The sequence below is a fragment of the Stegastes partitus genome, unplaced genomic scaffold, assembly GCF_000690725.1.
Source record: "Stegastes partitus isolate 25-593 unplaced genomic scaffold, Stegastes_partitus-1.0.2 Scaffold3637, whole genome shotgun sequence".
Taxonomy (NCBI): Eukaryota; Metazoa; Chordata; class Actinopteri; family Pomacentridae; genus Stegastes; species Stegastes partitus.
In genome coordinates, this window is record NW_007581368.1 from 1878 (window position 1) to 14945 (window position 13068).

Here is a 13068-nt window from a genome sequence, read left to right on the forward strand (position 1 = left end):
TCTGTAAGCTCTACAGCAACCACAGAAGACAAAACTGAAGGCGCCTCACATCATCTGAAAATGAGAGCGCTCAGTGTTGTCCTTATTATGGTGCTCTGTCTGTGCACAGGAGCTCTTGGTGTGCAGGTTAATGTGGAATGAAAATGCCAGGTAATAGGCCTATGAAAAGCTGAGCAAAGGGTGTCTGGGGGTTATTAAACCTCATTAGACATAGATGACACACGTTGCTGTATGAATGGATCCCTTATCACTGTAATATCATTAATGACTATGTACATTTCTTTGCAGTGAAAGTCTTCAATAAAATCTATCAGTGTGAGATCTGTGCCTTTCCTGCCTGCACTGGTTGTTAGGTGTGAGACTGCCATCTGCAAGACTCTCAAACGCATCGACTGGGATTCTCCGGGCATCATCAACAAATGTTTTGACTGGTTACATAGAAATGTGACTAGCCTTGAATGTTGCATGTTTTATGCTGATCCCTTGTCAGGAGTGTAAAGCTGTTAATAACTGCATACTTTGTCTACTGGGAGTTGTGAATGAGATACTGAAAGGTCACCAGTTGTACTGTTTAACTCATTTGTCAGATGAATCACTCTGCATCAAATTTATTGACATAACTGATAACCCATTTGTACATGCTCATGTGGCTCTACTGTAATGCTCAAAATAAATCACTTCTGATCTGCAAGACAGTCATTTGTTTTGCTGGTGACTTTTTGTGTGAATTGACTCAGATCTGAAACAACCAAATTTTATCTGCAAGGATGGCCAAACCTAATTTAGGTAATGTGGCTTATTGGCCTCAGTATTGATATGCATAGTGTTTGGCTTGCTTTCAATCTCAGCATTTCATAGCCATTAATGGTGTCACATGTGGTCATCAGGCTTTAAGAGAATGTTTTTGGTTTTTTTTGTTTGTTTTTTTTGACCGCTGCTTTTCTGCCCTTCATAGTGTTTTAAATTGCGTCCACTGAAACTCTACAGTAAGTCTGGAGACAAAATTTAAGTTCTCATTTGAAATCAAATGTCTTTCTGCATATATTGAACAACATACTATTGAGAAAATGCATTAAATAACGGCACAACATGGACACCAGCCATCAAGGATTAATTGCAGTGACTCACTTTGGATCAGCCAGAGAAAAAGTGCTGGTTCAGTTAAACCCACATTTACGGAAGCTGAGAGCGGTACGTTACTGCTGAGTTTGCACATAAGTGGCAAAGACAAGGGCAGCAGAGCAAACGAAAGTAAATGTCTGTACACACTGTTTCTCAGCTATTCCGTCAAGTGACTTTTAACAACTCTGAATTTAGCTGATTTATCAGATGGCTGTTACAAATATTTAAGACTGAACCAAAAGCTGAGATTTATTAGGTGGCATCGAAACATTGTGTAGGTCTGAAACCCAGAGTCAATGTTGTGTCGTGCTGATGTAGGAAAAACAAACATGATGAACAAGTTAAAGGACCGTGGTTGTAAACCAAAAAAGAGAATCCTAAGCACTGGTCCAGCAAGTCTGGCAGCCTTTGGTTATCTCTGACCAGTCGCTGTCCGACCACCTTTACTCTTGTAATACCAGTTTTGTTTCATAAATCACTGAGTAACTTGTACAAATCCCCAAGAGGCAGTACAGAAATACAATGAAGAAGAATGCACATTGAAGCCATGCAAAGCTGCTCTTGATGAAGAAGGCATTGTCTTTGTTATAGTGTTGTCAGTCATCTCCTGTAATACAAGTTAATCAGGTAAGGTCTGGAGTCAGTCTTCTTCCCCCGAGTGTTTTGTCTCTTTGTTTTTTTCACTCTGATTTTATCAGCTGTTTGCAAGATCCCCCACTTCCCCTCCCTACCTGTTGGTCCTCTCTATAAATACCATGCACTGCCAGTTGTATTTGGTCAGCTAACCTTCCAGCCTTGTTGTGTCTGTAAGCTCTACAGCAACCACAGAAGAAAAACTGAAGGCACCTCACATCATCTGAAAATGAGAGCGCTCAGTGTTGTCCTTGCTATGGTGCTCTGTCTGTGCACAGGAGCTCTAAGTGTGCAGGTTAATGTGAGTATCACAACAGCATGCTCTTTCTCTCAACTAATACCACGTGTATGTAAAAATTTGGACTGTGGCAGAATTTTCTTGTCCCTAAAACTAAATCTGTCCTCTCCAGGTTGAAGAACAAAGCTTCCCGTTGGAGTCAGTGAAGGACCTAGTGGAGCTGTTGGATTTAGACGATGGTGACACTGAGCTCCCCCAGGAAAACGTTGAAGAGGCTTGTAAGGACCCTCTACTGCCAAAGGTCTTTCAGCGGGTGTGCAGAGAGGAGGGAACATACGATGTCTTCTCAGAACTAGGTAAGTCTGAGCCAGTGAAAAGTAGATATACATTAACTGTACAACATCAGATTATTTTTGTCACAAACACTTTGCAATCTTGTATTACACTGCTCAGGGTTCAATTTAATGTTATCTAGTCAACATATTATGTAAAAATCCTGTCCACTGCTGCCAACACATTGCAGAGGGATGTTGTATGGGTAGGAAGATAATGCTACGGTGATGTTGAGCTTTTAATCATAGCAAGTAAATCATATTGCAGGATTACAACAATATACAAAACAGAAAGACAACTGTGTTCACATCTTAATACAGAAAGGTTTCTTTTCACAATCAACATTTAAATAAAGGATGCTAACTATTTTATGTTTTTGTAAATACTTCACATGAAAGCCAAACCAGCACTTTTTTAATGTCAGTCGGTACTTTTCCTAATTCCTGTCCCATGCCTGATCAATCTTAAAGCAGATGCTGGTTTTGAAAAATGGGTCACTAATACCTAGCTTAATGTTCAGGTGCATCATCGTGGGATGTAGATTCTGTCCTAATAACAATATACCCACCAGCTCCTCAAAGCATTGCTGGTGAACCTTTACTTTTGTCACTCAACCACATGCACTGTCAGAGTTTGACACTGACAAGGCACAGTCTTCAGTTATTTTACTTACATGGATTTCCAGAGCCCACTGTTTACTCATTGTGTTATGCCCATCCTACATCTACTGCATGAGGCCTATGAAAAACTGAGCAATGGTCTGTGTCGTGCTGAGACAGAAATGGATCCATTATCACTATCGGTAATGTCTCATCAACTGAAAAGCAGACCCTTGGGTTGCATGAGGACATTTTTTTAGGTGAAATGAATATTTATCAGTTCTTGTGTTTACATTTTATCTTGTGCTTTGCAGTGAAAATCATCAGCAGTGCCGATTCTTGTGAAAGATGTAGCAACCCTGCCTGCACTGGATGTAAGAATTGAGGCTGCCATCTGCTAGACACACAAATGCATCGACTGGGATCCTCTCAGCATCCTCGTTTTTCTATCTCTATGTATGAGGCGTCCAGTGGGCCTCATGGCTCAGTGGTCAACGTACTGGAGTTTGGATGATTTCATAAAAATCTGAATTGCTGATATAATCCCTGGTCAGAAATTTAAGGCTGTTTCTTGGTAATAAAGAAATTCCTTGCATTCAAATAAGCTGTTGTTTCTTTTTTACAATCACACATGCATGCACATCGGGTATGCTTCTTCAGAACTACTAACAGGGAAAACAATTCGAACACGCTGAGTCTGATGAAAGCAACACTAAGGTGAGTGAGATGCTGGAAGCTCACTAGTTGTGCTGTTTATTTAGTTTATTTAGTACTCAGTTGAAAATGTTTGACAAAATAAAACTGACAACTTATCTGTGTGCTATGGAGCCCTGGAAGGGACATGGAGAAAGAAAAAAAAAAACAGGGACAGGAAAAAAAAAATAGAGGTATCTTTTGCGAGATCTCGCAAAACTATAGGTATATGTACTTCTGGGTCTTTTTAACAGTATGGAGAACCAACAGCGGAGGACACCCACCCGTACGAGAGTTTTATTGAGTATTATTTCGAAATCAGCCTAAAATATAAAGACATTCAAGTAGTGCTTAGCAAGAAGCATAAGATTGATGTGACTTTTGTGAGATCTCACAAAAGCTTTGGTAGATCCTGCAAAAGATACCTCTATTTTTTTTCCCCCTCTCTGTTTTTTTTTTTTTTTTCCTTTCTCCATGTCCCTTCCGGGGCTCTGTAGTGTACATGTTCCACTGTCATGCCCTACAAACATGGCTGATATCACATGTTGGCCAACAGAGCCGCAAATGCAAACTCGAACATGGATTTTTGGCTTCTGGTATCAATGTGCATGATGTCTGTGACCTCCTTTCTCAGCCATATTTTCACAGGAATTTTTAATTTAAAGCTGCTCTGCTGGCCTCATGGTGTTTAAATTGCATCCGCTAGCATCACAAATCCAGCAATATATATATACATATATTTATTTATTTATTTATTTATTTATTTTTTAAGCGGGTGAAGTGATCCAATGAAAGTTATAAACTTCAACAGTTATGGCATTTAATCCTTAACGGCTGATCTGTGTGGTTGTGTTGATGCTTCTCATCGAAAAGTTGCATTAAAAATAATCAAATGAAACTGACAGTTTTGTTTCTGTGTTGATTTATGCAAAGTATAAAATAAACTGCAACTTCTTTTAAAATAAACTGTGAAATAACACAATCAATGACATGGAATCGTCTGCCCAGCACAGAGAGCAGAAGTAGGAAGGAGTGAGACCTCTTACCTCGTTTGGATCTCTGGCGTCATTGCAGAGATAAGTTCGTCAACAACGCTCCTTCTCTTCTACTTTACAGCAAACATTTTCGTCAAAACTGTTTTTCAACGCAAGTAATTACGATTTTCGATAAGTATATTCAACGCTGAGCTGTGTTAAATATGCGAATGATTATTAGATATATTTTGATAAATAAAGTCAAAGAGAAATGTGGTGTGTATCGTCTTTTGTGTTTCAGGAGGAAGAACACAACACCCAACCGTTAAACCCTCACGATGTGAGTCGAGTCACCCTAAACAAAGGTCATTTAGCCAAAAGCGTTTTTAATAATAGGCTGGCCTTGATGTGTCACTTCTATTATTTCCGGAGTGGTGTCACGTGGCTCGTTGGTCTAGGGGTATGATTCTCGCTTAGGGTGCGAGAGGTCCCGGGTTCAAATCCCGGACGAGCCCTGGCAGTGTTTTGGTTTGTTTTTCATATCTCATTGTTAGTACGTGTCTGTGTCACCACAAGTTTAATACAACCCATTAATTGGCCTTTATTACTTATTTAAGTAAAATAATTCTAGTAAAATAATCATCTGAACTTCTTAAAAACAAATGATGGAGATGCCATTAAAACAATAGCCAATCAAACTATGTAATTTTATACATAATGTATCTTTTCACATTTATTTGGTAGCTGTAGTTGCTGCATGAACGCTGAGTCAGGATTGATAAGGATGTAATAATGAAGTGAGTTTGTCTTCACCTCACATAAGTGAGCTGTCATACACAAAGTTACAGTTTAGCCCATAAGCTACAGTCATGGTGGTCCTCCTCAGATTGTGTCCTAAGTGCCGTAACAGCTGTGGAGATAATATTTTATTGTTCATAGAAGTCTGATTTGTTTATTCAACTAAAGTACGCATGGCTGAATTTTCATAATTAGATATAGCACATAAGTTATCTAGTCATTCATTTGGCAAAGTAGCAAAATATAGCAACAAGCAGCCTGTGTCAGTGAAAACACATTTTATTGTAGCCTACCAAATAGTGACTGCTGTTAGATAAATTATTAGACTATTAGTTTTTTATTTGGAGTATTATAGCACTTCATGGGGGATCTTTTGCTCTTCCTGAGCATCAGTATTTCTACTGTCAAGAGTCAGTTTTCAATTTATTTATTGTCCTTCAGCCATTCTGATGTAGAACAACTCTGGCTCTTGTCGTTGTTGTGTTACTTCATGACCTACCTTCTGTTGAGACTCAGTTCACCAAAAGATGTCCTTATATTTTAGAATTTGCTGGTGAAATTTTGAATCCATTGTTTTATCCGTGATGGCAAACCAGCCTGGCTCAGATGCAGCAAAACAAGTCCAAACCATGATACCACCACTATGCCGCCACCAGCACAGATGGGATAATGTTTTGATGGTACAATTCAGTGTTTTAAAAAAAAAAAACATAACAGCTCTCATTTAAACCAGAAAGTTCTAGTTTCATCTCATTAACATTTTTTCCAATAGTCCTCTGGCTTGTTCATTGTACTGCTGAAAGGCAGCAATGTTCTTTTTCGAAAGCAATGGCTTTCTCTCTACAGCCCTCCACTTCACTCTATTGTTATTCAGTGTGCTGATTGTGGACTCATAAACACTAACACTAGCCAGTGTAGGAGAGGCCTTTCGTTGTCTATCAGACACTTTGGTTTCCTTTGTGACTTTGCAGACTATTGCCCCTCTCTTGGAGTGATCTCAGCTAGTCGACCATTACTGAGGAGGGTAACAGTTGTCTGGAATTTCTTCCATTTGCAGACAGTCTGTCCCACTGTGGTGGATTTTGTTGACCTTTTCCACCCTGATGGGCATCAATAAGCCTTTTTTGTAAAGTCCTCATAAGTACTTTTGTATATGCTGTAATATTATAAGGAATTAGACTATACGGGTTTGTGGTGCAGGAGCAGCAGGATCCTTCTTTCGTACCATCCATCGTCTTGAAAACAAAATTCTCTCATGTGTGTACATGCAATGATAATGTGCAGGTTGGCAGCACTCACTATGCCAACCAAATGTATAGAAGCACATAGGTTAACTAATTGAGGCTTAAAAAGTAATAATTAACCTCTAAACATACAGGCTTTTCTAATTCATTTCCCAATAGGGAGCTTTAAGTTTGACTAAATCATGCTCTGCCACAATGTTGTATGAATCTTCTTGTTTCCTCCAGTTTTTAACTGAAACTTTGATGTTTACACTGAGTGAAACAATCACATTTTCAAGGCTGCACAATTCCACCAAATGAAAATATTGCAGATGTTGATTTTGCATAATTTCACACACATTTCCTCAAATTTATGAAGATTTGTTATCTTTGGAAACTTCTTCAGTAACATTTCACATGAACCTCTGTGGTTTTATCTAACTATGTAACTATGTAACTTTATAAAAACAACCCATGAAGTGGTTTTTATTCAGTATACAAATGAAAGAACAAGAATGATAACAATAATAAAATAATCACCATCATAAAATGTTGATTATTAACTATTCAGTTAGTAACATTTCTGATTAAAATAAGCTGTTTATCCGCCCAAAAATGGCAAATGTTCCCTGTTTTCTCATCAAATGTGAGGTTGTTTTTTGATCTGCACATCTATAAAATGTTCAAAAGATCAGTTAATGATGCGGTTCCAAAAGCAGGGCTTGAAAGGAACTAAAAACATTTAACTGTTTATGTCAATGCAGCTTTTACACATTTATCTTTTCACATTTCATTGGCAGCTACAGCTATTTTTGAAGATTTTTCCATACGAAATATGACATACAGCATTACAACACTAGAGTCCTATTCAAGCCCCTAATAATAAAAACATATTAATATATAAAATAACAAGGAGGCAATTAAAAGGACTATTTTTTTATATTTTTTTGTACAAGTTGTTGGGCTCCTCGCTGTATAGAAATGTGTTGTGGCTATGCAAGGGCAAGATGCATGTAAGATGCACAACACTGGACAAAACAACAACTGTTTGCAGTTTAATCTATGTAATGGATGTCATCTATCTTAAATCTCACTATTTGCTGTATTGCATGCTTATGTCACTCAACACCCACCAGAGGGCGCATTTCACTAAAGTATTTTTGCTTCATACTACTAAAGAATGTAGGTAGCATGTGAATATACCCGTTGCATTAAACTGCTTCAGTGGTGGCAGGATTTCAGCGATGCATTGTGTTCTTATGTTCATTTTTGTTTGTTTTCCCTTTATCTCAGAAGGGAGACCACTGCTGAGTTGAATGTTCCACGAAAACAAAAATAGGTTTTTGACACAAAAGCAGTGGACTGTTCACCGTATACAACAGACAGTCAGCAACAAATCAGGTCACGAGAGCTGTGTTATAATAATTTATGCTGTGTTTATCTGCGTCCTGCAGGGTCCTACCTTAATACCTTCCCAACATTTCACAGAGGAATGCTGTATATTTATAAAAGAAAGTGTTATTCAGCTTTAAAAGGAGAAGATATTATCTGCTTTCAAAGCTGTGTGGAATTACAATATTGTCTGACAGCAGTTACATGGGCAAATTTGTTTGTGATTAAATGCTATATTATATTCTAGAACTGCGAATAAAGTTGCTGTAAATGGTGCAAAATGGCAAGACCACAGATCATTTCTATTTCCAAATGATGAAGTCAGTATTTTGGGGTGATTGTGTTCCGCGCTGAGCTAAAAATGTGTTTGTTATATGCTACAGAAGTGGTTGTGGGTCATCCTGGACAAGATGTGTAATCTGCCTTTGTTGCAGCGTCTTTGTAGCAGTCTTGTGCATGGGGAATGATTGGCTATTCCCAAACACAGTATCTCCACCAGTGTTTTACCTCTTTCTCAATTTGGCTGTCGTCTGTTCTGCCAAGTTGCCAGTATTATGACTTACATGTGCCGGTGTGAGTGCTACAATACGACATGTCAAATTAATTCTGGCAGTGTCATTTTTTAAAAAGGAGGTTGATGATGATACTCTAAGGTTTTGAAAATTCTGCTGTATACCTTAATGCAGTGATACTACCCCAGCTTGTCGTGTCCATGTCATTTTTAAAAAAAAATGTTTATTCCTTGGTGCACAGGCTCTTTTTATCAAAACTTCAAAAGACAATTCTAAAAAGCTCACAGTGTGTCAAGAGTTCACCTCCACACTGCAGGCTTGCGAAGGTCACGACAACTCCAGTCCTGTTTCCTGTCTCACGTAGTTACTTAAACTCTTTTTTTGTGGAGGAGGAGTGTTGTGTTCTCATAGCTTGTTTTATACAGATAGAAGAAACAGTCCATCCTGCGGCTATGTTTCTCATCCTTTTCAGGGTCGAGCTTCTGGAACTTGTCCTCGTACACACATTCTCCATCACATCCTAACATAAGATTTATAGTTGATGAGTCATCTAACATGCTCGTCTTTGGACTGTGGTAGAACAGTCCACACAGCTGCTGGGTCAAGTTCCAACCCAAAGACTCTTGTAGTCAAGTTATAGCGGAAACCAGCTGAGAATATGTGTGTTCTGACTGGCAAGTCTTTGGGGTTTTAGGAGCCTTGGGCCCCCACCCTCAAACCCGTCAGTGTCGTTGAAAGACTTGCAGCAGCTGATGTTGCTATGAGGAGTGTCTTTTCTATGCGTACATTTCCCAGACTTTAGTCACAAACTGATTTCACTCATTCGAGCCAAACCCAGTATTAGAAACATGAAAATTATTTGTGATTTCATCATGATGCTGTTTTCAGATGAATGAACCTTTCGCACTTCCCCCACTTTCTCCTCTTCCTAAATTCAGCAGGTTACTGGTAGCACTAAACCCTGATTCCCTCAAACTCTAAAAGCTCAGTAATGCGCTCAACAGAGCGTTGTGCACTCTAGGTGTTCAGAAATCCCAAGTTTAACAGACTCAATCTGCATAGTGAAAGTTGTTAAGCTAGGATTGGATGCCTGCTGTTTGGGGAAGCGACTTAGCTAATGGTTGGTATCACGTTCGCTCCTGCGTCTGTCTCCATGTAGGAGGCCTGGGCCATGCATTTGCTAAATCACCCTTCACTTCATTACAGTCTTAAAAGTTGTTAGGAGTTTTAAGAAGATGATCATCTAAATGCTCATCATGTAATTTACAAATCAGTCCAGCATGTTTCTGACTGACCTTAATTCATTCTTCAGTGATTGTTTCCCAGATTAAAAGCTGCTTAACAACACATGAGCCCATAAAATAAGTAATCAGTGTGGTTGTGTGAAGCTATAAGTTGAATTAGCTTGAATGTTGCCTGAAGCATCCAGAGTTCCACTGAGCTCGGTTTCATACTGCCAACTGGGCGCTTTGCTTCTACATGACAGTCTTCTATCAACGACTGGTCTAACCGTATGCTTTTCAAATGAAAGTACTTATTATGAGTGTGAAAGCCACTAATACTTGGTGACAGTGTGCTATGAAAGCCAAAACATTTCAATATGCAGGTGGGGTATCACCAACAGGCTGTCGTCTATGCAACATTTAATTTCACAATCTGATTCTGAAAGTGTGATTAAAGTAATTGTAATGCCTCACATTTTGTTCAGTCAAAAAAAAAAAGAAAAAAAATTCAACTCAAGTCAACAGAAGTTTCAGTTTTTTTACTGTTCAAATTTAGTTTGTGCTGAATTGCTACATTTTGGGATGTGTTGAATGTTGATTTGTTAAGATCATACAAGGCGTTCAGGGTTTAGATGAGCACCCAACCTCTCTACATACACGATACACAAATCTGATAAGACTGTATTATAGGGCTGTAGTCTCCAGGTTGACTGCTTAGCTGGTTGGTCGAAATGCTCTTATTCAACCAAACACTCACTGGTCAGACAATTGGCGATGTTGCTGTTATAAACAGAAAAGCTCTGCATTATTTTCTACCCAGATAAATCCTTTATTTGGGCAGGAACTAATAACATGCAGCTTTTTTTATCGTCTCCTTCAGCTAATCAATTGGACTAAGATTAGGTGTGATTTCCACTGACCAAGATTTTAATAACACTGTGCAACCTCTAAACAAATATTATTGTTCAAAGGTTCACATTTCTGTCCGATCTTTCTAGGGCTCCATCTGATGATTAATCTGCAGATTGAGTTTAAGCTAATGTCATCTAGTGCCTTGTTTTACCGGAGCAACAGTCCACAACCTTAATATATTCAATGCACTATTATGTAAGACAATGCAAGACAAAGAAAAGCAGTCATTGCTGTTAAATGTTTGGTGTTTGAATGTTTAAAAAAAAAAAAAGTAAAAATAGTTAATTAATTACCCAAATAATTTTCTGCCAATGGACTAATCATTGCAGCTCCAGATCCTGCTTCATCACTAATAAAAATACATATAAAACCACTGCTATAAAGTAAATGTTTTTCCTGTCAGCAGTTCAAAAAAAAGCATTTTAAAAACACAGGCGTTCCGTCAAATCAGTTCTGCTTTTTTTTAAGTACAGATTGTGACATTCCAGGCTGCAAAATGTCACATAAACCAGGTCATACAACACAAACAATGGGTTTTTACGAGAAACTTGTAAAATAACAGACCTTCTTGGAATGTCTGTGAAACATTTAATGTGACACAATTATGTAAATAAAATACTAAAATAAATAAATGCTGTAATTTTGAAGCAATTTGAGGCAATTAAACTGAAAAGCCACAAGGTTACATCAACAAAGACTTTATCAGAACAAATGCTTTTGCATTAGTTTTTGAGTGTTATTTTATAACAATTCACCGTCTTAGGATCCTGAAACTTCTTGCTTGGACAACTGTAAGATAAGATAAGATCAACTTTATTGATTCCTCAGCAGGGAAATTTTAAGTGTTACGGCAGCTGGATACAGATAAGGCATGAAAAAGAAGCAGGACAAGAATTACAAACAAGAAGACTGAAAATAAAGGTATAGCTAGGGTCTCATAGAGACAATGTAGAAGGCACAAGCACAGATATGATATATGAGTTTGCATCTGGATATGTACACGTATGAATTGATGAATTTACATATGTACAGGTATAGCATGGAGGACAATCTACCCACTTTTCTGTTGTCGTGGTCAAAAACATTAGTGCGGAAAAGACCAGTGTTAAACATAATGTTATTACACATGAACATCTGAGAACATAGGTATGCGTGCGGGTATGGCAAGGAAAAGGATAATGAACCCACAATTCTGTTATTGCAGTCAAAGAAAAAAAAAATAATTGAGACAAAAGACAAGTGTTAACATGATAATATTATGCATCAAGAGCTGTATGATCTGAAGAGCTGAAAAGAGAGAACACAGTTTTACATTTTGTTGTTTGGTTATATGGGACTAAGCTTATAATTTATGAAGAGCTGAAGAGAGGGGGGGAAAAACTGTGTTAGGAGATGATGTGGTACCAGAAGAGGTATAAGAAGAAGAAAAAAACTGTTAGGCGATGCTGTTGTAAACTGGAAGAGCTGTGGGGGGAAAAAAGTGATGCTAAGTGACGGTTCTGACGCAGAAGAGCTACAGTGTTAAAAGATGTAGTTGTCCTGGAAGAGTTTTAACCGATGTTAAAAGATTTAGTTCTACTTGAAGAGTTACAGGATAAAAAATGATGTTAAAAGATGTAGCTGTTCTGGAAGAGCTGTAACCGATGTTGAAAGATGTAGTTGTACTGGAAGAGTTACAGGATAAACTGTGATGTTAAAAGATGTTGCTGCACTAGAAGAGCTATAGTAAAAACAGTCTCTTGCTGAAAAAGCTGCTTAAGGTTCCCACAGTCTCATGTAGGGAGGGAGAGGTGTTGTCCATTAGGGATGTCTGCTTGACTAACATCCTATTCTCCCTCCCCTTCTCAGTGGAACAGCTGGCCCTCCTGATCAGTTTGTTCAGTTCAGTTTGCTCTGTATATGAATTAAGACATATTGTTGTAATTATAATTAACAATAAACTGTATTTCCATATTTAAAATACAGAGATGACAGTATAAACCAGTAACCCCTGAATTTTATCTCTTTAATTATGATGTGATTCAGATCATCTAAATATTGATAGTAGGCAACTGGAAAGACAAACTTCACCCGATGAGTGACCCGAATAACCGTTGAATCTCTGTTAGGTTTGGCCGGCTGAGATGTAACGCCACAGAGATTTCACAGCCACAACGCAAGAAAAAGAAACATCAGCATACACTGGAAGTCCTGCCACCCACATTTTTCCAGTGCAAACAGTTATTTTCCATTCCTGCAGAGTTCACAATAAGTGAAGAGTTTTCCGTTAAATTATGTTCTTGGAAACAGATGTGAGATTACATTTAAAAAAAAAAAAAAAACAGATCCAAGAAAGTCATAAAGAGAGTTTTGTGTTACCGCCGATGTTAATGGCCAGTCAGACAAAAAAGGTAACACTTTTGAGGCAGAAAATATG

General features: G+C 38.2%; 1 protein-coding gene and 1 non-coding gene across 2 annotated transcripts; both read left to right on the plus strand.

The window, feature by feature from the left end:
• The first annotated feature begins 1984 nt into the window (after positions 1-1984).
• Positions 1985-3310, plus strand: LOC103375956 (guanylate cyclase activator 2B-like). The gene is made up of 3 exons (XM_008306272.1): positions 1985-2056; positions 2166-2349; positions 3240-3310. Exons 1-3 carry the CDS (start codon positions 1985-1987, stop codon positions 3308-3310), a joined length of 327 nt encoding a protein of 108 aa, XP_008304494.1.
• Positions 3311-5035: 1725 nt separating this feature from the next.
• Positions 5036-5107, plus strand: trnap-agg (transfer RNA proline (anticodon AGG)). Its single transcript has one exon. It is a non-coding gene; the product is annotated as a tRNA-Pro (tRNA).
• The last annotated feature ends 7961 nt before the right edge of the window (positions 5108-13068 follow it).

Bases quoted from the DNA above. Each gene is read 5' to 3' on its own strand.
- LOC103375956 (XM_008306272.1), top strand. From the start codon at position 1,985: ATGAGAGCGCTCAGTGTTGTCCTTGCTATGGTGCTCTGTCTGTGCACA. The intron at 2,057-2,165 runs GTGAGTATCACA...TGTCCTCTCCAG, and splicing joins CTCTAAGTGTGCAGGTTAAT to GTTGAAGAACAAAGCTTCCC. The intron at 2,350-3,239 runs GTAAGTCTGAGC...TGTGCTTTGCAG, and splicing joins CGATGTCTTCTCAGAACTAG to TGAAAATCATCAGCAGTGCC.